A 27,767-nucleotide genomic window follows, 5' to 3' on the forward strand; every position below is an offset into this window, starting at 1 on the left:
TGATACATCGGGGGGACTCCTGCTTCACTTCCAGTCGTGCTGCAGTTCCCCTCAGGTGATGGCAAAATGGCGGCCGTTCCCGCCACAACCACGGCGGCCATTTTGGGCGCTTCCCCTACAACTACGCCATTGGCCCCAGGTGGAGGGTTTGGTCCTTTGAGTGAACATAAGGTTCCTTGTGCGCATCCTTTTCGTCCACTTTACGACTGGAACGCTCGGATGCCTATTCCGCACAACATCTCGCTGCCTGTGGATTCGGCACCCTTGATTTACGTGGACACTTCTGGGTATGGGCCTGTTTGGCAACCCTCTCCTCTGCGTCCCTGGAATTATCCTCCTCATGAGAAGCCTCCTCCAGCAGCTCCAAAGCCTTCTGCAGAGGATGCTTATTTTGGCAAGTTTCAGACACTCGTGCGTACCGACCCCATGAGGGAGTATTTTAAGGGTCTTTTTAGGGAAAAATGCCCGCCTGCGCCTCCGGCTCCACCCGCGCTCCCGGTGGTTCCGCTGGCACCGCCTTTGCTGCGGTTCCTTCCCCAACCCTTCCACACTTGCCCCCGGTGTCCCCGGTGGACAAGACAGTGCCCGACACAGCTCAGCAAGACCCTGACATGTCGGATGATGCGCAGGGCGATCAGGACAGCGAAGACCAGCCCCGCTCTATTCAAGCTTTCCACAACTGGGTACTGGACATGTGTCTATTGGATGGCCCAGTGCCTGAGGCACCCGCTCCGCAGGAGGGTGTGCTTTCGGGGGTGTTCACCTTATCTCCTTTGGAGCGTACCAGCCTGTTCTTGCAGAAGGACGTTCTGGCCGAGGTCCGTAGAGTCTGGGAGAAGCCACACTCTCGACTTTTCGTCAATAGGAAAATTGACGTGTGATACAGGCTGCATTCTTCGGAAGAGGTGGCCGTCCCGTCTTGTCCGCCCCCCTCCTCCACGGTGGTGGCTGCGGCCACTTTGCAGTCCAGGCCTGCAGCATCCTCTTCTACGACGACTACTCAGGTCCTGGGAAAGGAGGACAAGCTCCTCGACTCCCTTCGGGAGGAAGGTTTTCGCTAACTCGGCCCTGCAGCTCTGGCAGGCCAATGTAGAATTGGTGTTAGCGGGGGCGAATATGAAAATGTGGAAAGGTCTGTCGGAGTTCGAGGAATTCAATCCGGTCGAGAAGCCTGAGGATTTTAAGGTGGGTTTGTCCGATGCCAGGGTCTTGGCCCAGGATCTCCTGGAGTCCGTGGCTCATTACATCGACACTTCTGCTCGGGGCCTTATGCTGGGGGTTGATACCGCTCGACAAGCGTGGTTCCATGCCACCAAGTTCTCAAAGGAGGTGCAGGACAAGGTGTTGGACCAGCCGTTTGATGGTAAGGAGCTTTTCCATTCCACGACGGATTTTGGAACTGACCAAAACGAAGGACAGCACTCAGACAGCGAAGTCCTTGTCCGTCCTGGTTAAAACTCCTTTTAGAACCCAGAGACCGTTTTCGGAAAGCCGGCCCTCCTCTGGTTTCAGAGGGTTTCTAGATAGATCGGAAATCCCGCAGAGCGGATACCCCTTCGGGTAATAACCGCCGGAGGCAGCAACAGACTTGGTTTTTCTCCCACTCCTCAGCCTCTTCCTCAGGTTCAGGTGGTAACACTACCGAAAAGCCTGCCAAATGAGGGTTCTCCGCGCTCGCACAAGACCACGGTGGGAGGATGCATTGCATCTCATTGGGAGGCGTGGCAGACCATCACTGAGGACCAGTGGGTCTTGTCAGTCGCTCGGGCGGGCTTCCGCTTACCCTTACCCCCTACCCTGCCCTTCAACCCTCCTTTCCAACAGTCGGCTTCGTCCTCCCTAATAGCCGAGGTTCAGAAACTCTTGGACCTCAGACCTGTGGACCCCGTTCCCCTCGGGGAACGAGGGGAGGGCTTCTACTCCCGGCTCTTTACGGTGCTCAAACCCAACCAGGCTGGCCTGCGCACCATCCTAGACCTTTCCCAGTTCAATCTTTTCCTACCCCAAGAGAAATTCAAGATGATTACGCCCAGCCAAATTCTCAAACCAAATGGCTCAGCGTGGTGGCCCTTCAGGATGCATACATGCATATTCTGATCTGGAATCCACACAGGAGATATCTCCGTTTCTCTGTGGGAGAGGAGCACTTCCAATTTCGGGTGCTTCCTTTTGGCCTCAGCTCGGCGCCGCGTGTCTTCACGCAGATGATGTCGGTGATTGCGGCCTATCTTCGTCTGCAGGGTATCCATGTATATCCGTATTTGGACAACTGGCTCTTACGCAGCCCTTGCCTGCTAAAAGCTGCGTGCAATCTTCAATCTCTTCTTCAGCTCCTGTTCCATCTTGGGCTGTTGGCGAACTGGCGGAAAACTTCCATGACGGTCTCGCAGGACTTGATTTTCCTGGGTTTTCGCTGGAACACAATCAACTGCAGAGTGTACCTGACCGGGGACAGAATGGCAGATCTGTTGGCCACGTGTAAGATGTTTGTGCAGTCGGAGAGCATGTTGGCCTGGTGGTTCCAGAGGCTTCTGGGCCTCATGGCCACGTGCGTGTTGGCTCCTCTTCTTGCTCGTCTCAAGATGAGGCACACTCAGATGGCTCTTTGGAGTTCTTGGCGTCGGGCTGTGGATCCGGACTCCAAAGTGATCTTGATTCCAGCTTCCATGAGAACGGACCTGCAATGGTGGTTGTCTCTCAGCAACCTGTCGGTGGGTGCGGGGTTTCAGGGCCCAGTTCCTATGGTAACGGTCACAACGGACTCCTCCCTTCTGGGGTGGGGTGCGATGCTGGACCTTCTTCAGGTCTCAGATCTTTGGTCGCATCAGGACAAGCTCCTCCACATAAATCATCTAGAGCTTCTGGCGATTTTCCTAGCGCTCAAGGCGTTCAGACCGATCATTGCGAACAAGGTGGTCCGTATCCGCACGGACAATGTGGTGTCAATGTATTACATCAACCAGCAAGGGGGCACCAAGTCTCCCCCTCTCGTGGACCTGTCCATCCAGATTTGGGAGTGGGTTGTTCGTCATGGCGTCTGGCTAGTCACAGTACACATTCCAGGCCAGCTGAATGTCACAGCAGATGCCCTCAGCCGGCGGACAGTGGTCAGCTACGAGTGGGAGTTGAAGGCGGAGATCCTCACCTGGATTTTCCTGTGTTGGGGGCACTCCGGAAGTGGACCTCTTTGCGACAACGGCAAACAAGACACTTCCTCTGTATGCCTCCAGAAACGGGCTGGGAGCCTCCTCTCTGGGAGATGCTCTCGAGATTCCATGGCACAACATGAGGGCCAATGCCTTCCTGCCTCTACCTCTGATTCATCGGACGATTTGCAAGCTGAAGAACACAGTGAACTGTTCTCTTCTGCTCGTAGCCCCGTGGTGGCCGGCCAGGTTCTGGTTCTCAGAACTTCAACACCTGTCGGTGTATCCACCGATCAGGCTACCGGTGTGTCCCGACGTGCTTCACCAGGATCAACAGCTGTGGCATCCCTCCCCACAATCGTTCAGCTTGGCGGCCTGGTGCCTGAGTTCAAGTCATTAGAACATCTCAACCTGTCTGCAGATAACATGCACATTATTAAGGCAGCCAGAAAACCCTTGACAAGGTCTCAGTATAGAAGCAAAGGGCTTAGGTTTTGTCATTGGTGCTTGGACAAACAGCTGGATCCAAGGGCGGCTACGATTGACACTGTGTTGTCTTTCGTATCCCACCTAGCAGAGTTGGGCATTCACGTTCTGTCTTGTAGAACTTATCTCTCAGCGGTATTCGCCTACCTATCCACGGACCAATGCTCTTACTCTCTGTCTAATCCAGTGGTTAGGAGACATTTTGCGGGTTTGACGCACCCGGCGTGGGATTTGAATGTGGTTCTTACGGCATTGTGCCATAAACCTTTCGAACCAATGAAATGGCCACGGTGGACCTCAAGCTCCTTTCGTGGAAGGTGTCTTTTTTTGGTTGCCGTTACTTCAGCAAGGCGTGTGAGTGAACTCCAAGCTTTATCGGTGGAGCATCCCTTCTTGGTTTTCCACAAGGATAAGGTGGTCCTACGGACAAATCCTTCTTTCCTGCTGAAGGTGGTCTCTGATTTCCATCTGAACCAATCGATCTCCCTACCGGTCTTCTTTCCGAACCCTGCTTCAGAAGCGGAAAGGGTTCTGCATTGTTTGGATGTGTGAAGGGCTCTTAAATTCTATCTAGACAGAACATCTGAATTTAGGAACTCTTCTCAACTGTTGGTGACCTTTGGTAATCCACAAGGTAAACGGGCCTCTAAGGTGACTATCTCCAGATGGATCGCTGCCTGTATTACGGAGTCTTACACTGTCCAAGGACTCCAGCCTCCTAAAGGTATTCATGCACACCTGGTGCGGGGCAAGGCAGCCGCAGTTGCCTTTAAAAAATGTTGTCCCCTAGGAGACCATCGCAAAAGCAGCTACTTGGGCCTCTGCATCGGCTTTTTGTAAACATTATTGCCTATACTTGAGCTCCAGAACTGATGCTCAATTTGGCCAGGCTGTGCTGGAGAACCTTTTTCAATAGGGGTTTTCCATCCACCCGTAGTTCCTCTAAGGCATGCTTGGGAATCTCCCACAAGTATGGAGGAAAGGAAATCCATAGTCCCCTTTCCTCCATACGCCTGCCCGCCGTCCCCTTTAATAAGGTTCCTCTATTATTGCTTATGGGTCTGTGACCTGGCGCTATATAAAATGACTGATGGGCGATGCGCGGGGTGGAGCCAAGGTGGGCGGGGTTACGGCCGTGTGCCATACTTCGCGTGGAAAGAGAGGAAGGACTAAAATGTTTGCAACATTTTGTGATGCTTTTTACAAAGTGCTCCGGTCCCGTGCCACAGGAGGAGGAATGTCCCATAAGTATGGAGGAAAGGGTACTATGGACTAGGAATAAGGTGGTCACAACGGTGAGTAACCTGGTTATTTTGGGATACCCAGAACCTGCCATTGGAATCAGTTGATTCCTGATAGGAGACAAGATGGCCCCTGTGGCCTCTTTCTTTCTATTGCCTGTTACCTTGTTTTCCCAAAGTCCTGGGATGTCCTGACTTTGTCCCTTCCCCTGACTGGCTGTTGAGTGGAAGTTCCATATATGGTATTGTGGGGGAAGTCCATGTCAGACTAGCTGGAGCCTTCCCAATGACTGTATGTTGGGGGTATGCCCTTGGGGTGGGACCAATATACATTTCATGTTATGGGTGTCTGGTTTCTGGAGTGTGACACAATGACTGAGACAGCCCTGCCCGAAACTGGAATGAATACAGTGTGGAGTGCTGAATGGCTGGGTGCTTGTCCCAATCCACATTCTTTGTTGTGAGTGTCTGGATGGAGAAGAATGGCCTGAATGCACTGTGAGCCTGATTGTCTGTCTGCCTGCTGAATGCCCTTCTGAATGATTGGCTGCCTGGGCCTGGCCCAGCAGTGTGAATGGGAGAGAGAACAGTATATCTGGGGACCTCTCACTGACTAGCATTGTTCAGAAGCTGAAGTCGAAACTTGATGCTTAACCTTGAAGCCCATCTGGAAGAAGAAGGCTTTGCTGCTGCTTTCCTTCGACACATTCCAAAAGCTATGGTGTGTCCAAGAACTGATCCAAGAGGGGACCTGGCTAGGAGACCTCTTCCAGAGCTATGAGGCACCACCGTGCACCAACTAACCTTCACCAAGGATCACTGGAAGTCAGTCCTCGAAAGGCTGCCGACCGGAGATGGTGACCGCTGAGGAATCTGAAGTGAAGCATCCGGACATTGAAGTCCATCGCCGTCCACGACCATCATCGTCGACCGGAGCTGCAATGCTCCATTGCCTAAGGCATCTGAATCAAGGACTCCCTTGCTCATCACCATCGACCGATTTGTCTCGCTGGAGAAAGTCAAGGTCGCTAACGAACCAAGGAGAATCTGCCGGTGGGTTTCCCACCACTCGAAGTCCTAAAAGAGGCTGAAGTAGATCCGGAAACCAGCCCCGGTCGAGTCCTTATCGCCGACGCCAAACGCTGACGACCTGACGCCCTTTGCTGGGCCTATGTTCTTCATTGACTCTTTGCGGCAACGAACTATCGTTGTCGAGGTGCACTGCATGCCTCATCTTCGAAGGATGTCCACGACCGGTCGTCGATGAGCACCGCAAGGACCAAAGCTGCTGCCCCGACAACATTGTTCACCCTTTTCTTCGACAAATCTCGACGATCCGCGGACCCTGCCTTAAAGGGAATTCACTCAAGAAGGATCCGTCGACGACCCGCCGACGAACTCTGCTAAACCAGGTACATTGGGGTAGTAGACCTTTGATAGAAGGAAATAAAGACTCTGCTAAGCTATATATGGACTGGGCTTGTTTAATATCCTATTTACAGGTTGCTCAGGTGGGGGGAGCCTCACACAGAACTGCGCCTTGTGGTAGGGGCCCAGTATTCTGCCAATTGTTTAACCAACTTGTTTTCCTCCTATGTCTATTGTAGATGCCTTTTGCTATTGATTTTTATGCCATTTGAAACTGTCAGATGTTGGTGAATTTTAATGGAATCCAGAGTAATTGTGGTACCACATAGAGATTGTACATTTTATCATTATAGTATTGCCTGAGCACAAAGTGTGTTATTGTGTGTGTATATAATTTGAACCTTATTTATATAAAGAACTGTGTTATCACTAACATAGTGTGTTAACAACCCTTTGTGGGGGTTTGGGGACTACGCTGTACTTAAGTACCAGCCTGCATCACCTCCTGAGAGCTTAAACCTTGATTGCTTTTCCATTGCTTCCAATCAATAGAGAATCTTGGCTGGGGTGCTCTCTGCTGCTACTCTGCCATATAGAGGGCAGGAGTACAGATAACCCCCCTCCAGTCTTTACAGAAGCATCCTGGGCCAGGCCCCACATGGCTTTTATTGGTACACCCAAGCTAGATAGATCATGCACACCCATCCCTGTCATGAATGAGTCATCTCACTAAGCTGACAATAATATTACATGGACATACTTGTGGCTGTATAATTGGAGTGTGGCTGCAAGTGTGCAGTCTTTGGCAGTCACTCTTCACTCTCTACTGTTCCTGGGAGGTGCTACCACTGCTGTGGTTCTACAAGACCCACTCCATACTGCGGAGCGGGCCGCGGAGTGTGGCTGCGAGTGTGCAATCTTTGGCAGTCTGTGCATGGCTGCAATGGCGCAAACGCCGGATACCGTGAATACCCAGGACTTTGAGCACGACCCTAGGGAAGCGGAGGAGGGTCGCCTGCTTAGAAGTGCGTTCTCACGAAACGCCACAAAAACTCTACAGCGCGGCGTGCAAAGCCAGCTACCGTTAGGTTTGATTCCGTCTCACAAACAAAACAAAATGCCAGCTTTCCCAACATCTCACGCCCGTCCCAGGCGTGCAGACACATTTGAACAATCCATGGAGGAAAGTGCCACAATGCAAAACAGTCTAAGACAAACAAGTTTGGCAGTAGTGGAGGGAGCCCATCAGGAAATACCTGCTTCCTCGCCGCTAATACAAACGCTGGATCCTCCAGTCTGTCCGCCTGTGTCCTCGCAACTGCAGACTTCCCCTCAACAGCTCCGGGCCCCAGAGGCGGGGGGACTCCTGCAATCGAGCGGCCGGATACTCAGCAGCGGCGGCCCACTCCAGGCAAGGAGCCCGACATCATCCCTCCGCATTCGGCAGGGGCGGCCGTGCAAATGGTGCCGCTCGACCCGAAACAGCCGCGGGCCATTCAGGGGGTGGAGTCAGGACCCGCCCCCGGCAGAGGAGGCCACACGGGCGGGAAACCCAGGAACGATCAGGGCCACGCCCCCCCACATGGAAGCTGTGTTTACACCCAATCCCCTGGAGTGCCGGGCCCAAGGGCTCTCGAGGCAGGAGAGGGAGGCCACACATCCAAACGGATCAGATGTTTGCCCGACGTCACCCAGAAAGCGATCATAGAAGGCAAATCAAGGCCCAAGTGCACTTCAATCCACCCACATCAGCCCCTCCAATGCAAGACTGTATTCCCCCTTGGCCCCGGGCAGACAGTGGGGGCCCAGAGAACGATATTATCATCCTTCCCATGAACTGCCCAGAAAACACCAATCCATCACCAGCACACGAAGTGGGAGTGCCCAATATAAAAAAACGAGGCAGGATGGAGGGGGGGTCCCCAGTCCTGAGAAAATCCAGACCACGCAGCAGAAAAGAGCCTCTAAAAAGGAAAAATAAAAAATTGGCCCTGAGTCTTCAGGCCTCAAAAATCAAAACATGCAGTCAAGCAGTTAAAAAACCATGGAACCCCGAATCAATAAAACCCTCAATGGCAAGCCTTGTAACAGACTTCTTTCATGCTTTTGCCCCAGATCCTAAATCCAGGCAAGAGGACCTCACTGATGAAGAAATCCTGGAAGCGATTTGGAAGGCTATATCACAGCTCTAGACGGTCAATTAAAATCCCTTAAGCTGAACGTGGATCGTGGGCCCTCAATTGTCGCTCCCTGTCTTACAACACGCCCAATGGTGGCCGCAGATGGAATATTAAATCCGCCTCCACAACAGCGACTCTTACCCCCTAGCACCGCTCTCCATCAGTCGGAGGGACCAGCTCCTCGGAACTTGCTCAACCATGAGGTCATCGTCATAACGGATGACTCCCAACAAGCCGCTCAGTCCCGAAACATGTAACTATTAATCTACGGCCAGCAGGCTGACTAGGTGCACACATGTATTACATTTTGAATCAGAGGTGCTTGCAGCTAATAAAAAACATCTGCCTGTTGGAACTTTGGAATCCAGCAGCTGAGGTCAGAAATGTACCTGTGACTTTGAACCGGCCCTGCTGCCACTGGAGGACAGCTGGAAGTCTGTAGCCAGACACAGGCAGGTACTTGAGTCCCAAGCATCTAAAATTATCAATTCCACCCGTGATTGTTAACATGGACCTTGCATACTGGGGTGTGAATCTACGGTATTAGTGCCAGAAGCATGGGTAAGCCCTTTGTTTGTGATATAGAACATCATAAAATCCAGGTTTATTATGACTAAGACCTTTCTCTTTCTAGAAGAAGTACCAGGCTACATAAACCATTAGATAGCTTTGAATGTGGTGATATCATGGATATACATATCGTTCTGTGCATTATGAATGAGAGATAGAAAATACAGTTGTGTCTTTCTTGTAAAACATTTTAAATTTGTTTTAGTCTTAATTTGGCAAGGACATATTGAGCATTATTATAAAGTCTCGCCTTTTTGGCGTATCTTGTAAAACATTTGAAATTCGTTTTTGTCTTCATTTGGCAAGTACATATTGAGCATTATTATAAAGTCTCCCCTTTTTGGCGTATCCTAATTAAAATACTTTTATTGTTTCTGTGTATGGACTTCATAGGATGTAAACTAAAGATAGATAAAAAAGAAAGGAAATCATTTAGGACATGGACACATTCCATTGTAGCTTATCTCTACTTCTTTTCTTCGCAGAAATCTCCGTCTGAGTCTTTGAATGACTTGAGCTGCACCCCAGAAGAAGAAGAGATAGATGATGGTGCCTGGAAAGAAGCATTGCAGCCGTTAGCATGGGAAGGCATTGCTTCAAACCAGCAGGCAACAGAAGATGAAACACAGACAGTGGCTGATGTATCAGGCACACTCGGCCTTGGCACTCCTCTGGCGTCCTCCCGTGGAGGTGCAGATGAAATGCTTTCTGTGACTGCCGTTGAAAAGGCTACACCGAGCGAGGCCGCTCAGATCACTCTGGAGGATCTGTGTGGGGAAAAGAATGAGCTTTCCTGCATTGTCGCTTTAGGATCTGAAGAAAATGAGTACACTGTACAAACTGATTTGAGCAAAGATGCAAGAGGTGGTAAGGACCTATCTAGGGCTCGTAGTATCTTTGCTGATAACACACAGAGCAGTACAGTTAGGACGGTAAAACCAGAAAGAAGGCCACCCTCTAATATTTTCTCTGTAAATAATGCTTCGCTCACAGAGGACACCTCTATTGCCACTTTCGTTCCTTCAGCAGCAGCAGAAAGAAGAATGGAAGTTGACGCATTTGCGCCAGCTGAGGTTTCGCATACAGAATATGTAAATTCAATAAAAGAATCCTCATCAGCTATGTCTGATTTAGGGAGAGAATTTCTTAGGAGATCCTCTCGAAAGCCCTCTGGCCACAACCTTCATGCAAATGTATCCTCTTTCCCCGTTACTCAGCCTACAGCACCATCTTCAGTCAAAGTGGGGTCTACTTACAGCTGGCGAGAAAAAAACAAAAGCACTCAATCACGACTATCGTCCAGGAAGGAGAGTGCTCAGTCCGCGAGTCATTCATGCACCGTCCCAGAAAATCGAGCGAATGGCGCCAGTGAACTTGGCACTCAGAGGAAATTTTCTGTGTCCTCTGCGTGGGAGCGACCAAAGACTGGGAGCTTTAACATGAAAGGAAGTCTCAGCCGTGAAAACCGTTTAAGTGTACAATTCCCTTTGTCAAAAAGTGATCTCCCTATCTCTGTAAGTGAAAAGCCGAAAGGGAATGTGGAGGAAGCTTCAGAGCACCAGGAAAAGCAATGTCACACCAAAAAGCAGGACATCCCACTGGACGCTGAGCCCAGAACAGAGGAGAAAGGGACACCTGTTTATGTTTCTCAAACCCAAAGTACGACAGCAGCTTTAAATGAGCCTTTGGTTTCCCCTGATTGCCAGTCAGATGCCAAAGAGCGAAGTCCTTTCCAGGTGAAGCTTCGATCCACCTCTCTCTCCTTGAGGTACCGAGATGGCTCCTCTCCAGCAGAAGCAAAGGGTGCCAAGAGGTACAGTGCAGAGTTTAAGGTGGAAAAGGGGACGTACGCCCCGATCTCAAAGGATGAGCAAACGCCGATCAAAAGAACTGATGTCAGTTTGAGTAGCGTGCAAAATGAGCATGGGAAATGGAAAGCCAAGTCCTCTGAAAATCTAGATGCAAAACCTCCACTCCTCAGAAAGCCAGCGGTGCAAAACAAAACCACTTCCAACACTGAAAACCAAGAGAATGTCACCACCCCACCTGAATCCAAAGCTGAAAGCAAAGAGACAGAAAAAAGATCCAGTTTTTTAAAATTGTCTGGTAAGCCTTTTTTTAGACATATTTGCAATTTCTTGTATGGGTGCTATGCTTTCGCTATCATGACTCCACTCGAGAATCCATTTCAGGTTGTTGCCACAAGCTGCGAAAAATAAAGGCAGAGGATCGGGGTAAGTGTTCATCTTTGAAAACGTGCATACTCCTACGTCCCGTCCCCTTTCCTCCATACTTATGGGACAACGCTCCGTCCTGTGGGACGGGACCAGAGCACTTTGTAAAAAGCATCCCAAAAATGTCTTTCAAAAATGTGTCCTTCCTCTTTCTTGCGCGGGGCCCGGCAAGCGGCTGTAACCCCGCCCACCTTGGCTCCACCCTGCGCATCGCCCATCAGTCCTTTTCTCCGCTCTTCCGGAACTGGACGCACTTACATCCTCGGAAGATTTTCTTCCCTTTTTTCCTCTCTGGCTCTCGCTAGCGATCGTGTACTAGTCTGTCTATGTCGTTTAGACTTTCCAGATTGTTCATCGTGTCACCGACGCTTCGCGAGGGCAGGTCCCCATCCTCTTTGCTTAGAGTGTTTGAGTCCGGATCACCGTTGGGACTCCTGTTTTTACTGCGACTCCCTTTCTGTCCGGGCACTTCAACATCGGTTGGAGCAGTGGGAGGAGGTGTTCTGACAAACTCCTCCTTCGCATTTTCAGGCGTTCATCGACGAAAAGAAGAAATGCCTGGTCAGTTCTTTACTTTTCAGAGCACCCCGGCCGGGGGATACCTTTCCGGGTTCCTCCCGGGCCGGGAGGGCCGTTGACCGCTCTGTCACCGGGGATTGCCCTGAGGTGCCCGTTGGGCCTAATAATTGTACCAGAGTTTTCTCCAAGGGTCTCCGTAAGGGGCCTGTGGATACCGGAGAACACTCCGAGGCCCCTCCTGTGGGGGCTGCTTGTAGGCCCAGTTCTACTGAGTCGTGGGGAACCGTAGCTCGCTCTGAGGCCTCTCTACCGGCTTCCCTCAAAAATAAGACCGGGGTGCGCCCCGAGGCCTTGGTTGGGCTTGGTGTTACCGAACGGATGTTCCAGGCCCGCGCGAATAAGGCTGTTACCGGACCTGGGTCTGAGGTCCCTCGTACAGAGGCTAAAGCTACCAACATTTCTGAGAGGCCTGACAAGGCCTTATCGGTCAAGGTTGTTTCTCACCGTTCCTGCAACACCAGATCTGTTGATGGGGCAAAGAAGGAAAATTCTTCTTTTACTGGCAGTGCCGAGGTCCTTCCTGGGAAGGCTAATTTGGCGGTTGGTATGTCGCAGAGACATTCCAGGCCTCATAGTACCGGCTCTGCCAAGGTTCCTTATGTTAAGGCTAAAGTTAAGACCCCTGATCCATCGATGGCGACCCCTGCCTCACTTCCTCACGTGCCGCAGTTCCCCTCAGGCGATGAGAAAATGGTGTCCGTTTCCACCACGACCGTGGCAGCCATTTTGGGTGCTACCCCTACAACTACGCCATCGACCTCAGGTGTAGGGCTTGGTTCTGTGGGTGAACGTAGAGTTCCTTGTGCGCATCCTTATCGGCCAGTTTATGATTGGAACGCCCGGATGCCCCTTCCGCACAATGTTTCGTTGCCTGCGGGGTCGGCACCTTTGATTTATGTGGATACGTCGGTGGAGGGGCCGGTGTGACACCCTTCCCCATTACGTCCCTGGAATTATCCTCCTCATGAGAGGCCTCCTCAGGTTCCAAAGCAGTCCCCGGAGGACGCCTTTTTTGGTAAATTTCAAACGCTCATGTGTACTGACCCCATGAGGGAATATTTCAAAGGGCTTTTAGGGAGATATGTCCGCCCGCGCCTCCGGCTCCACCCGTTCCGCCAGCGCATCCCTTGCCTACGGTGCCTTCCCTGACTATTCCGCCTTTGCCCCCATTGTCCCCCGTGGACAAGGCTGCGCCCGACATGGCTCAGCAGGATCCTGACCTGTCGGATGACGCGCAAGGAGATCAGGACAATGAGGACCTGCCACACTCTATTAGAGCTTTTCATGACCGGGTACTGGACATGATGTGCTTCTTAGATGTTCCGGTGCCCGAGGCACCCGCTCCACAGGAGGGCGTGCTTTCTGGAGCGTTCACCCTGTCTCCTTTGGAGCATACCGGCCTCTTCTTGCAGAAGGACGTTCTGGCCGAGGTCCGCAGGGTCTGGGAAAAGCCACACTCAGGACTTTTTGTGAATATGAAAATTGACACGCGATACACGCGATACAGGCTGCATTCTTCGGAAGAGGTGGCCCTGTCGTCTTGTCCGCCCCCTCCTCCACAGTGGTGGCTGCGGCCACTTTGCATTCCAAGCCTGCAGGATCCTCTTCCACGACGGCTACTCAGGTTCTGGGAAAGGAGGATAAGCTCCTTGACTCCCTTGGGTGAAAAATCTTCGCCAACTCGGCCTTGCAGCTCAGGCAGGCCAATGCCGAACTGGTGTTAGCAGGGGCTAATATGCGGATGTGGAAAGGTCTGTCGGAGTTTGAGGAGTTCATCCCAGTCGAGAAGCTGGAAGACTTTAAGGCGGGATTATCTGAAGCCAGGGTCTTGGCCCAGGATCTCCTGGAGGCTGCGGCTCATCACGTAGACACCTCGGCTCGGGGCCTTATGCTGGGGGTTGATACCTCACGGCAGGCGTGGCTGCATGCCACTAAATTCTCAAAAGAAGTGAAGGACAAGGTGTTGGACCTTCTGTTCGATGGTAAGGAGCTCTTTCATTCTACAACAGATGTAGAGCTCACCAAGACGAAGGATAGCACTCAGACAGCTAAATCCTTGTCGGTCCTTGTTAAGACCCCTTTGAAAACCCAGAGACCGTTGTTGCAAAGCCGACCCTCCTCTGGCTTTAGGGGCTTCCTTGACCGGAAATCTCAGAGAGTAGATACCCCTTCGGGGAATAACCGCCGTAGGCAACAACGGACTCGGTTTTTCTCCTGCTCCTCAGCCTCCTCCTCAGGTTCAGGTGGCAACACCACCAAAAAACCTACAAAATGAGGGTTCTCTGCGCTCGCACGAGACCCCGGTGGGAGGACGCATTGCGTCTCATTGGGAGGCATGGTAGACCATCACCAAACACAGATGGGTCTTGTCAGTCGCTCGGGCGGGCTTCCTCTTACCCCTACCCGCTACCCCACCCTTCAACCCTCCTTTTCAGCTATCGGGCTTGCCCTCCCTCAAAGCCGAAGTTCAGAAACTTCTGGACCTCAGAGCTGTGGAACCCCCCCCCCTCGGGGAACGAGGGGAGGGCTTCTACTCCCGGCTGTTTACGGTGCCCAAACCCAACCAGGCTGGCCTGCGCACCATCCTAGACCTTTCCCAGTTCAATCTTTTCCTACCCCAAGAGAAATTCAAGATGATCACGCCCAGCCAGATACGGTCCTCCTTGCAGATGGGCGATTGGCTCGGTGTGGTGGATCTTCAGGATGCCTACATGCATATTCTGATTTGCAATCCACACAGGAGATATCTCTGTTTCTCTTTGGGAGAGGAGCACTTACAGTTTCGAGTGCTTCCTTTTGGCCTCAACTCAGCGCCGCGTGTCTTCATGAAGATGATGTCGGTGATTGCGGCCTATCTTCGTCTGCAGGGTATCGATGTGTATCCGTATTTGGACGACTGGCTCTTAAACCGCCCTTGTCCGTTGAAAGCAGCGGGCAATCTTCAGTCTCTCCTTCAGCTCCTGTTCCATCTTGGGCTGTCGGTGAACTGGCAGAAATGTTCCATGACGGTCTCGCAGGACTTGATTTTCCTGGGTTTTCGGTGGAACACGATCAACTGCAGAGTGTACCTGACCGGGGACAGGATGGCGGATCTGTTAGCCATGTGTCAGATGTTTGCGCAGTCGGAGAGCATGTTGGCCTGGTGGTTCCAGAGGTTTCTGGGCCTCATGGCCTCGTGCTTGTTGGCTCTTCCTCTTGCTCGACTCAAGATGAGGCGGACCCAGATGGCTCTTCGGAGTTCTTGGCGTCAGGCTGTGGACCCGGATTCCAAGCTGATAATTAGTCCTCTCATGAATTTTCTTGCGTTGGGGCACACCGGAGGTGGACCTCTTCGCTACGGCGGTATACAAGAAGCTTCCTCAGTATGCCTCCATAGGGGGGCTGGGAGTCTCCTCTCTGGGGGATGCTCTCGAGATTCCATGGCACAACATGAGAGCTTATGCCTTTCCGCCTCTGCCTCTAGTCCATCGAGCAATTTGGAAGCTGAAGAACTCAGTGAATTGTTCCCTTCTACTCATTTGGTTCTCAGAACTTCAACACCTGTCAGTGTATCTGCTGATCAGGTTACCAGTGACCCCCGACCTTCTTCATCAGGGGGAACAGCAGATGTGGCACCCCTCCCCACAATCACTCAGTTTGGCAGCATGGTGCCTGAGTTCAAGTCTTTAGAACATCTTAACTTGTCTGCGGATAACATGTGTATTATCCAGGCAGCCAGGAAACCCTCGACTAGATCCCAATACAGAAGTAAATGGCTCAGGTTCTGTCATTGGTGTTTGGAAAAACAGTTGGACCCAAGGGGGGCTACGATTGACACAGTGCTGTCCTTCGTATCCTTCCTAGCAGAGTCGGTGTTCACGTTCTGTCATGCAGAACTTACCTTTCAACGGTCTCTGCTTATCTTTCTACGGACCAATGTTCTTACTCTCTGTGTAATCCAGTGGTTAAGAGGCATTTTGCAGGCTTGACATGCCTCTACCCTCCAATTCGTAGTCCGCACCCGCCTTGGGATCTAAATGTAGTCCTGACGGCGTTGTGCCATAAGCCTTTTGAACCAATGGCCACGGTGGATCTATCCTATCCTGGAAAGTGTCCTTTTTGGTCGCCGTTACGTCAGTGAGGCGGGTGAGTGAGCTCCAGGCCTTGTCGGTGGGGCATCACTTTTTGGTCTTTCACAAGGATAAGGTAGTCCTACGGCCAAATCCTGCTTTCCTGCTGAAGGTGGTCTCTGAATTCCATCTGAATCAGTCGATCTCCCTGCCAGTCTTTTTTCCGAACCCTAACTCAGAGGTATAAAGGGTTCTGCATTGTCTCGATGTCAGAAGGGCCCTTAAGTTCTATCTGGACAGAACCTCCGAGCTTAGGAGTTCTTCTCAAATGTTTGTGACTTTTGGTAACCCTCAGGGTAAGCAGGCGTCTAAGGCGACTATTTCTCGATGGATTGCCGGCTGCATTACGGAGTCTTTCACCATCCAAGGGCTGAAACCTCCTAAGGGTATTCATGCACACCTGGTGCGGGGCAAGGCAGCCGCGGTTGCTTTTCAGAAATATGTCCCCTGGGAGTCCATCGCTAGGGCAGCTACTTGGGCCTCCCCATCTGCTTTTTGTAAGCATTATTGTCTTGACATGAGCTCAAGAGCTGATGCTCAGTTTGGTCAGGCTGTGCTGAAGAACCTTTTTCAGTAAGGGTTATTTCCATCCACCCGTAGTTCCTGTAAGGAGTGCTTGGGAATCTCCCATAAGTATGGAGGAAAGGGGACGGGACGTAAGAGTATAACCAGGTTACTCACTGTAGTGACCACCTTACTCCTAGTCCATAGTCCCCTTTCCTCCATACGCCCGCCGCCGTCCCTTCTAATAAGGTTCCTCTGTTATTGCTAATAGGTCTCTGAGCTGGCGATAGAAAAGGACTGATGGGTGATGCGCGGGGAAGAGCCAAGGTGGGCGGGGTTACGGCCGCGTGCCGGGCCCCGAGCAAGAAAGAGAGGAAGGACACATTTTTGGAAACAATTTTTTGGATGCTTTTTACAAAGTGCTCTGGTCCCGTCCCACAGGACAGAGAGATGTCCCATAAGTATGGAGGAAAGGGGACTATGGACTAGGAGTAAGGTGGTCACTACAGTGAGTAACCTGGTTAAAGTGCACATCAGACATTTGTTCCAGATGTTGGCAGTCCTGTGGCTGCTTGAACCGTGTTTGTATAATGAGCATAATGCTTTAATTTCTTGCCTTCTTTTGGGCAGTGTCAGATGTAATGCCTTTTTGCCATCGAGCAGCACGTAGGCGGGGTAGTGCCACCCCCGGAGTAGAGCGCTCCGTGGGCTGAATCGGGTTCTTCCAGATGTTGTCGAGAGATCAGTACCTGACACGAGTGGGGCATATGAAGGGCGCAGCTGGGGTTTGGTGTTGGTATGGCTGCTGCATGGTGTTTAACTGGTTGTTGAGATAGTGTCACTAGCTGGCCAGGTCAAGGAATACTAGAATCCTGTGCTGCGCAAAGGGAGCCTGTTTCCTCATTGACGATTTTGGTCCAGTCCAAAATTTTCGATGACCTTTTTCGTAGATCTGTACTCGTAAAAAAGGCAGTCGTAAAAATGACTGTCAATGAAACAACGGTATACCGTCTGAATGAGGGGAAAACATCTGTCAGGGGTTGGATTGCAGAGTATTCTTTATCGTACATGTGTTATAATTCTAACAATAGTGACATGAAATTGCGGTACAGACCACAGAGATTTGTTGTACGTGCTTTTGGCGTATAAGTGTTGCAGCATATTTCCTTTTGATTTTCAAATGATATGCCCGGGTGGAAGTGCATGACTTAAGCATCGACTCAGGCATGAGGCCCGCCAGCGCCTTGCAAGGTCTTATTCTACGGCAGTGGAGATTTAGCACATCATCCTTTCTGAGGTCCAAACATTCAGTCCCATAACATAGAAGCAGGAGTAATCCAGCATCAAGTACTAAATAAGAAAACACATTATTATTTAGTGTGCAGTTACAGTAAATCCTTCTTAGTCACCCAAAGGTTTACACTGCCAACAGCATAGCTCTCAGCGGGCCATCAGCGACCTCGGAAATTGATACATGGTTAGGAACAGTGCCCTTGTGTTATCACTACAATTCATCTCCTTTACCCTTTATTGCAGGACAATGTTTCTTCTGCGGTGCTCTGTCCTACCAAACTGATAAGCAGAGTCACAACATAACTACGCACCATTTTCCAACATATGGTGCTGGGTATGAGTGATTTTAGCCGGTAGCTTGGAAAATGCATTCAAATGATCTGTTTCCAATCCCCTAAAGTAAGATATTGAGGGTCCAGGCCGGTAAAGCCTTGAACATGCTTTACTTTCATTGCAGATAGCGAAGTAAGGTCCAGTGATATTTGTCCAATTTGTGGTATTTGGTATTTTATTTCATTGTAGTAGTAACATACAGAAAACAATACAATCCCAAGTACAGTATTTACCCATACAGATTCAACAACATCTGGAGTACTGTTACAGAGTACTAAAGAATCATATGTGCTTTGTTAAACAACAGAACGATACTGCGTCCAGGAGCTACAGAATACTGTCCCGTATTTCCTGAAAGACCACTCACTTTTCTCTTAATTTTCACTCTTTCTAATGTCGTACTTCTGGAAGCTTCTTTAATCCATTGTTTGACTTGTAACACTTACTTTACTTTCCAGTGTTGTGGAATCACTCTTCCCTGTGAGCATACGTTTTTTGATCTACAGGAGCGCTGCTTCTTAGGGACAGTATCCTGGAATTCAATAAGATAAGCATGAAGCCCTATTTGATTTTACATCCAATGACTATGGCAATGCATACAAAGATATTTGACCTTAAAACAGAAACACATTAAAGGGATAGTCCAGTAAAAAAAAATATTTTAAAAATAGATAGGCAACATTAAAAAAATAATACTAGCACTTTTTTTTTTAAAACTTCCTATGTAAAATTTTGAGCTATTCAAGCTCAAAATTCGCAAAAGCAAGCACATGGGCGCATCCATTTTGTGAAATGGATGCCCGCCTGTGCTGGCTTTTGCGGCACTAATGAAGGAAAAGCCAGCCAGCTGTAGTAAACAAAAGCTACCGCTGGGTTGCTCTTCCTTCATTGGTGCTGTACGCGGGGACCGGAGACCAGAGCAGGAAAGCTGCAGCTGAATCTCGGTAAGTGCTATTTATTTTAAAAAAAAAATAAGCACTGGCTGCGTTTTTTTTTCTAAGTTTTCCAGGCTGGAGGAGCCCGGAAAACTTAAAAATAGAACCGCAGCTTTAAAAACGTTGTATTTATGTTTGCGGTCGCTTTTGAAGCGACCGCAAACATAAATACAACGTTGTGTTTGAAAACGCTGCAGTTTTTCTTTCCAAGTTTCTCAGGCTCCTCCGGCTCCGAGGAGCCTGAGAAACTCAGAAAGAAAAACCGCAGCGTTTTCAAACACAACCGTGTTGTGTTTCTGCCTGCTGTGGCTATCACTTTGGGTCTCCGGTGCTCTTTCTGAGTTTCTCCTTCACTCGCTACTCCCACTGCCTACTTTACTTCCAGTTACTACCACCACCTTTCCCACTACCACTATTCCAGTCCATCACTACTCTACCTCTCCCTCTCTCACACAAACACTCAACAGACCCCCTCCTTAACAATAGCCTCTACACCCAAAACGCTCTCACCTACTCTGGTCTTTCGGACGTCCTCCACCACCTCCTCCCAGGATTGGCCACTTACCTTAATGAATAGCTTACCTGGTTCCAGGGGGTGTAACAGGGGAAGGACATGGAATGCCTTAAAAGAGCTGATAAGGCCCGCCCCTTTTCCAACATGGACCCTGCTGGGGTCCAGGGACGCTGCATTACTCAAGACCTTTTAAAATAATAATTTTAAAAGCTGAAAAGTTGAAAATTCAACTTTCACAACCCGAGCCTGATGTGTTTCAGTCCTGAGATTACCCAATGCATAGCAGTTCTAGAATAAGAACGTCAAAGGTTTTTTGTTCTACTGTGATTACCCTAAAGAGTGGTGCCAGGTTAGTACATTACCTTTTACCCCTCAGATTTGGCATTGGGGCAGAGCAACTAACATCTCATCCACTACCAGGTGCACATTTATTGAAAGCATGCTGCCCGATCTACGCCCCATGTTCGATTCTACGTTCGACGCTTGATTCCACTATGCTAAAAGCCATGAACCAGACCATCTGCGGCAAAGCCATGCGCAGGCCAAGGGCGCGATGTTGTGCGCCACAGGTCCAACAAGCACGCTGCCTGATCTACACCCCATGTTCGACTCTACGTTTGACCCTGCGTTCGATGCTTGATTATGCTGTGCTTAAAGCCACACACCAGACCCTCTGCGGGCAAAGCCCACGCAGGCCAAGGGGGTTGTGCGCCCCAGATGTTAGGCGCTACACAGATGGAGCCACAGATCTCGCCCGCTATGCCCTTCGCCTCCCATATTCAGCAAAACCACATCACTGCGTATCTGTAATGCCTCCAAACAGACCAGAGGACCATTTCCCGACCCGCCACGCAAGCCCAGTCAACCCCAAGGACGTCCGCCCCTTCATCCGCAGGTAAGTTCCCTGGTGCCTCACCCCTCACCCTCAGCACCTCGCCGCTCCTCCTAAGCTCCCCAAGGCCACCTCTCCCACTCCACCATCAACTTGACACTCCTGGCTCTGCCATCGCCAAGCTCCCCTCAATCCTTATGAGGAGCAGCCTCCTCAGGTTACACACTCGACTCATAGCATGCGCCCCACAGCAAGCATCGCCATCAATCGGCCCACTGCAAAAACACAGTCCAGGCCCCTCACAACCCGAATTCTTCAATTCGGTTAGGGCCACCCATCCGCCGGTTTGCATGAGGAATAGCCTCCTCAGGCTGGGTACTCGACTCATTGCATACGCCTCACAGCAAGCATCACAATCATCCAGCCCACTGCAAAAACTCAGTCCTGGCCCCTCACAACCTGAAATCCCCAACACGGCCATCGCCTCGCCCCCTCTGACTTTCACAGGGAACAGATTCCTCAGATTTCGCTTCCCTCTCCACGCTGGCCAACCACTGCGAAATCCACAAACAAGAAAGCCCGCCAGTGCCAACCGCAAAGCCATCAACTGCGCACTCATCAACGCAAGATCAGTGCCGGCTCACGCAGCTGATATCCTTGACCTCACAACATCCAACGACCTTGACCTGCTTGCCATCACGGAAACGTGGCTCCATCCCGCCGCTGGCCAAGCCCTCTCCTTTGCCATCGCTCCTGGTTTTACCACCCGAATATGTGACTGATCCTCATAATTAGGAGGCGGCGTCGCATTCATCTTTAAAAACACCTTCACCATCAGAGTCACGCAAACCAATGTCATCCCAAATTGTGAATCCCTGCTCACTAAGATCTCCTTGTCGCACACCGACTCCATCACACTCCTCCTTGTCTATCGTCCACCTGGCCCCAGCCCCACCTTCGAAGACAACTTAATGCAGAGTATCTTCACCTCCATCAAACCTAAATCCAAAATCATAATCCTTGGAGACCCCAACCTAGGCCTCAACGACCCTGCTGGCTTTGCACGGTGCTCTCTCGATCCCACCCATTACCAAGGCCGCACCCTAGATTGGTTAAGCGACCTCAACTGCAACATCCCCACCCCCGTCACCTCCCCTCCCCTGCCCATGGTCGGACCACCACATCATACCATTCGAAATCCTCCACTCAGAGCGCCCCAGACCAGCTCACCCTGCCAAACCTGAATGCATTGCCCGGTGCACCAAAAACCTCAACCTGACCAACCTTGCACCGCTACTTGCCACCCTGGCGCACCCACCACCTTCAATAACAGACCCAGCAGCACTGGTTGACTTCTACATGCTATTGTTATGCTCACCTGGTATCCACAGGGACGCCACCCAGCCAGGTTACTCGCTGGTATGCTTCTCAGCTTTGCCCTGATGTGGTCTGCGGGGAGGCTTCTGCCTGTAATACAGGAGGACTGTGTTCAAGACTGACCGACTGGGTTAAGTATCCTCCCTCCACCCCCCGTATGATTTCAGTCCCTCTGGCGCCCTCTCCTCACCTTGTGGTAGAACTAGGGGTGCTCTCCATCCTGCCTTCTTTGCAGGGGCGCGTTGTCTTTCATGGGCGAGTGTGGTCCAGTTACTTCACTAATAGCTAATAGCGCCATGGCTACCTCCTACCGTGTAATGAGGCCCATTATCCTTGGTCCACCCTTGTCCCTCCAACACTGCCCCGACCTACCTTTCACGATGCGTAGAGAAGTATGCACCTTCCCGCCCACTTAGATCATCGAACTCTCACCTCTTGAAGACCCCCAACTTCAACCGCCTCTCAGTAGGGGCAAGAGCTTCCCGGTCATGGCAGCCAAACTCGAACAATTTTCCACTCGCTTTTAGAAAAGAACAGGCCTACTGGACCATCCGCAGAAACTTGAAGACATGTCTGTTTGAACTGACTGTACTCCTCCTAACACTATTGCATCCCCCACTGCTTTGCCCCCCTTTTTTTAACTCCCTTTTCTAATGTAAAATGTATCTTTCCTTCCACCTCTCTTCACGTAATGTAATATGTAACCTTGCGCCTTAATGTAACTAATGAACTGAACTAATTTACCCTAATATTACTAGCGCCGAGATATCCGAGGGTTTTGTGCGCTGTAACAAATGCATAAATAAATACATTTATTTCAGAACGTAATGCCCTAAAATATTTTCTTCTCTAGTCTGTCAGCCCAGATCTTTTTTGCTCTGATGAGACTGATTTCATAGCCCAGATTACTCAAAATAATTGAAGTTTTGTTACTCCTCATGCTGGGACTCTTGAGAGTTTTATTATAGATGTGCTCAGTGATTGAAGTGCTCGCTGTAGTGAGTTGTGTGCAACCTGCAATTACAGGTTTGCATTCCCAGAGGAGTGACTGTAGACTTACTCCTTCCGAGGAAGATAAACGGAAGACCATTGATTTGCATAATAATAACAATTAAGACCGCACTAACAGGGACATTACGGGTTTCACAGTCTCTATTAATACTGCCAGCATAATGGCTATTACTGCATGTGAAAGGCGTGCAATAATGGTAAAAGTTTGTATGATTTAGAGTTATGCCCAACCTTCTTTTATCCCCCATTGTTAAGTCCATAGGACCCCATTGGGGGCACGTGGTATTACCACATGCCGTAATAGTGCACGGGTAATACCTCGTGCAGTAATGCTTCTTTTGTTTGTTTAATCTGTTTTCTATTTTCCACATAATATAGACAGAAAAACACATCATCAAAACAGTCGGTATAAGATATCTGGACTCTGCCTGGCGGACTCTGTGAAAGCAAGACAGTCAGGCCACTCACAGCCCAGTGCATCACTGGATCACTGCATGCAGAGTCTTTATTAAGTTGTGTTATATGAAGATCACAGAGAACCTATACAGGGTTTGGGGGCAAGAGGGGGTCTGGGCGGGTGGTTGTGTCACGTTAGCTTTGGTTTAGTCAGTGTTTTCGATGCAGTAATGCTTTCTTGTGGAGGAGTTTCAGTACTGAAACTATGAATTTGGCAGAGCAGTAGAACATGTTTTACCGTGACCTGCACTCATAATGTCAACCCTTAGAAGTGAGAAATATTCTAATCATTCTTCTTATAAAGATGTAGAAATCTCTGATGGGAGTAATCTCCTCAGAAAGAACAATACTTTGTTCCTCTCTTTTTCTGTTAATGGTTAATTCCTGTGAAAACTAACCACTGTATTGCCCGGTTTCTTTAAACTGATGTGTGGAGAAGCTGTCATTTTGGTCCTGTTTTACCTCATAGTTTTTCAACATAGTCACTACTATCTGTGGCAATAAGTTGGGTTCCTGCAGCCTTCATCATTCTATGATGTTCTCATAGTTGACCTTTTTTTCAAGCGTAGGGTTAGCCCACCCACAAAGAGAAAGTGAATATGTGCTTTTCAATTGGTTGCTGCAGAGATAGCTAGAATAGTATTAACTTTCCAAGTACGACATAGTCACCTTCCATGAAATAACTTTGTGTCATTCAGATACACATTTGTTCTCGGAAACAGGAAGCAATCAACCCCATGTTTGGACTGAAGGCTGAGGTCCAGGTCAGAGGCGTAGCCAGGATTGTCTAGCAAGTGGGGTCTGAAGATAAAGTACTTGGGCCCACCGCAGTGACATTAACCTCTGTAAATGCCTACACAGCTCTGCTGAGTGGGCATATACAGAGTTTGGGTGGGCCTTGATCGCTCAGGCTCTACCCTGTCTACGCCTCTGGGCCAGGTAGCAGTAAATGAAATTGTTCCGCTAAGGAGTGTGTCTAAGCTAGAGACAAATGACAAAGATTGTGGCCTGGTGACCTGTAAACGATATTGTTCAAAATGGTCTTATTAGTTCAAATGATTTCAGTGCTAGCATAGGATCCAATGTAGCCTTTGCTCACATCCAATGAAAAAGGCAATCAACATGGTTTTGGCTATGGGTTGTTTGTGTAGATCTTCTGCAGCATAAATGGTGAAGGCTCCTGCACGCTGTTTAATGCAAATTCCTCAAGAGCGTATGTGTCGCTGAGGCTTGTCATTCATGTATGATGCATATGTTCAGTTATATCTTATAGGAAATACTCAGCATTAGCGTAATCCTGCTTGCCCTGATTTTGAAGAGAGAGCGAGCATCTGTTAGGAAGTGGTAGTTTAAAGGCCATCACCATGAAAAGATACCGGCTACAATATGTGTCAAGCAACGCTCTCAGTTTAGGAAGAACCATCAGCAGCAACTCTTAGATTGGTGGTCTAGGAAATAGGCTAGAGCATACAGTATGAACACAAACATGAAACTTACTGGCGCAGGAAAGTTGCTGATTAACCAGAGATGACGGGCAAAACAACGGGCAAAGATTGTTTGAAGGCGTAGGGCTTCAGAATGTGAAATATAAGGCAAATTTCCAGAAAGTGGAGGCCAGTGCAGGGGGAAGATGAATGGGGGGAGGTTGCTTGCACCCACAAATACATATTTGGGTGTATATGTGTGTGTTTAGAAAGGGCCCAGTATGTAATTTCTTCAGTAAAGCCATTCAGCATATATTTCCTTGGTCTTTATAATATTAACAGCCACATGAGATTCTGTCACTCAAATGGGGATTAAATACATTCAGACAGGTCATTTCAGCCAAATGAGGTATATCCACATTTTGACATGTCGATATGATGATAGCTATTACTAGCCAAGTGTGAATTATAAATAGCTGCTTTACCTGGGAAATGTGGATAATCCAAAGTAGCCTCTGCAAAGTTGCATGCAAATTGTGGGATGTGTTGGCCATTCTTAGTAGCTCAGTGGACTTGAAAATGCTTTTCTTTCAAAATCATTTCTACAAAACTTTATATGACGGTTTATATGACGGTCTCCAACACCTGTGAACATGATCTTTTAAATCTCTTATGTTTTGGGACAAACACACTTTAAAAAGCACATTTGTTTGCCAATTAACATTAACAGGATCCTGAGTGGCTGCTCTAAAGTGGCCTTGAGATTTTATCAATCTTACTGGGTCAATGTGCTTTGAAATTTACCATTTGTCAATATTTTCTCAACATGTACTTGGGGTATAGTCCTCGCCTTGTATTTAAAATGTTTCATATTCGATCAATGCCTCTAGACAATCCTCTTTTAAAGGCCCGATTTGGTGGTATTTTTACAAGACGGGGATTGTTGTGAGGGCAAGAGCGCCCAGGGCCCTATATCTGAATTCCTATTATATTTTAATAAGCTTTGTGTCCGCTTTGTCCTTTCTGAGTGCCTCTAGATTTAAAGTTGAAATCTCAGCATCCTGGGTGTCACTGTTGGCACCTAAAAGTTATATTAGAAAGAGTAAGAGACCAAACAATCCAATCTTGGCTGGATTTCGATTTACCAGTGGCACAGTTCAGGATTCCTGCTTAATATCAACTATATTTCCTTCTGCAATGCCCTTCAACTTTGTCCAGACCCCACATTAGTTCCCAGTAGGCTTGTCCTGTCGTTTTGGTCCCACATCCAAGACTTTATATCTTCCTGCTTCCAAAATTGCTAGGGATGACAACACTTCTACTAGATGACATAAACCTTACAGATTCCTCATCCACTGACATAGCCACAGGTGCAGAAAGGATCAAGAAATCCCCGGGGGGGATTTGGAGCAACTGCAGCCTGTTTCTTGTTACTATGACATTAGCATCCATGCCAACAGATAAGTAGATGGAGCTCTATGTGGACCCCCAGCTCCATGAACCGACCTTTGTTTTTGTGTGTTTATTTTAATAAAGCTTTGAAATTACGTCCAATTTCGAAAATTCCTTTTTCAGCATACTTGTTGAAACAGGCTGTGATGTATGAGCTTCAGGATTCTGCTGAATCTTGTGGTGGCCGATTTCATAGCAAGTGTATTCCCTAACTGGGATTGGGCGCTGATATAGCAGTTATTGTGAGGATTCAAGAATGGTGGTCTGTTGGGACACTGTCTGGGCTGTGATCGTACTAGATTCAGATTCACTGTTTGCTACCGTTGACCATTGCCTTGTGTAACTCCATGTTCTTGGCATGTGTCATGAGGCTATCAAGAATGGGGTGGTCTCAGTGTCAATCTAGCAGTTTGTATATTCACACACCAGGATGTATTGACTTTTTGTAATGGCAGGATATCCTATAGGTGAAATATTGAATTCTCCAAATATATCAAAATCAAATCCCCACTGTGTCCAGTTTTAGAATTTCCTACCCATGTAATATATTCGTGTATTGCCTGGCATATTTAACATCTTAAGCCACTTATTCTGGGATACCTTTAGTATTGACCTCTTTCTGCCAGGAATTGGTTCCATGTTTTTTTGTGTGAGTAAGGTAAGCAATACTAACTAACATTGGCTTCTTTCGAGCTTTGGGGTGAACCTTCCACATTGCTCAGGCTAAAAAATATTTGGATTTGGGAGGAAGATCTTTGAAATCTCTCTTCCCTTAGAGAATTTTTTCAACATACTCCTATTTGCATCTTGAAGTTTCATTTTTATAAAATGAAGGCATTCCTGTGGAGGTTACATGTAGTTCGAATCAGCACGATTAAATGAATTGGGCTAAATTAGTTGCGTTCAGTCTAAGACTTGAGGAGCTACACTTCACCAGAATATGGCTACCATATACCATCCTTGGTCTTGACTAAAAAGAAAAGTGGGAGTCGCGCAGAGGTGAGAATTATGAAGTCCATTTGGGAAGAACCTTTCCATAATTCTGTTAAGTGTGTGGGGTGAGGGTAATTGAGAAGGTGGAATAAAGAAATCTATAAATATAATCGTAAACATAAAGTAATTGTTCATCCACTACCCCACAGATGTGAGATGTTAGGAACCCATACATTTGAAGGGTAGACAGTAATACACGGGGCCTTGACAAATGTGCAACTTTCTAAACTAGGTACAATTGTGGAGGTGAAACTTGAGTTATTTATATTCATTTTTAAAGTTATGAACCAAGGGCTACAATAATAAAATGCTTATAAAATGTGTTGCGCCCATTTCACCAACCTTCCGCTGCTGCTGCTGCTGCCTCCTCTGTTCAGTCCCTGTCAAGTTGTGTATTTGCCCTTTCAGGGCCACAGATCACCACTGCCTCTGCCAACTCTGCGCACACTGCTCCCATTCCTTGACTGTGCCTGTCTCCCACCCGACTTCTCATCACCACACCACGCAAGAGTGCCTGGAGTTTGGCCAAATAGTGGCTTTAAGGAGCCACTGTGATATAACGTTTTATTTCATAAGCGAGAGATTTTAAAAGGAGACTGGCACACATCAGATTTGTTTATTGTATTATTTCTTTTCTTTTCTTTTCAGAGGAAAACAGTGATGTCTGTGGAGATGAGTTTATTGAGACAGGTAGCAAAAACAATTGTGATGAAAAATGAATGCTTTCAAC

General features: G+C 48.8%; 1 protein-coding gene across 4 annotated transcripts in view; it reads left to right on the top strand.

Annotated features, from left to right (window-relative positions):
- Window positions 1-27,767, top strand: part of CRACDL (CRACD like) — a 1,245,069-nt gene that overhangs the window by 1,078,514 nt on the left and 138,788 nt on the right. For 3 of the 4 annotated variants that reach the window (XM_069636650.1, XM_069636646.1, XM_069636647.1), the window contains 2 exons: window positions 9,477-11,097; window positions 27,686-27,727. In XM_069636650.1, coding sequence (XP_069492751.1) covers window positions 9,477-11,097; window positions 27,686-27,727 — 1,663 coding nt within the window. The remainder of the gene's footprint in view (window positions 1-9,476; window positions 11,098-27,685; window positions 27,728-27,767) is intronic. The other variant, XM_069636648.1, reaches the window with a different exon arrangement.

This window comes from Ambystoma mexicanum, chromosome 7p (assembly GCF_040938575.1).
Source record: "Ambystoma mexicanum isolate Mex_15411 chromosome 7p, UKY_AmexF1_1, whole genome shotgun sequence".
Lineage (NCBI taxonomy): Eukaryota > Metazoa > Chordata > Amphibia > Caudata > Ambystomatidae > Ambystoma > Ambystoma mexicanum.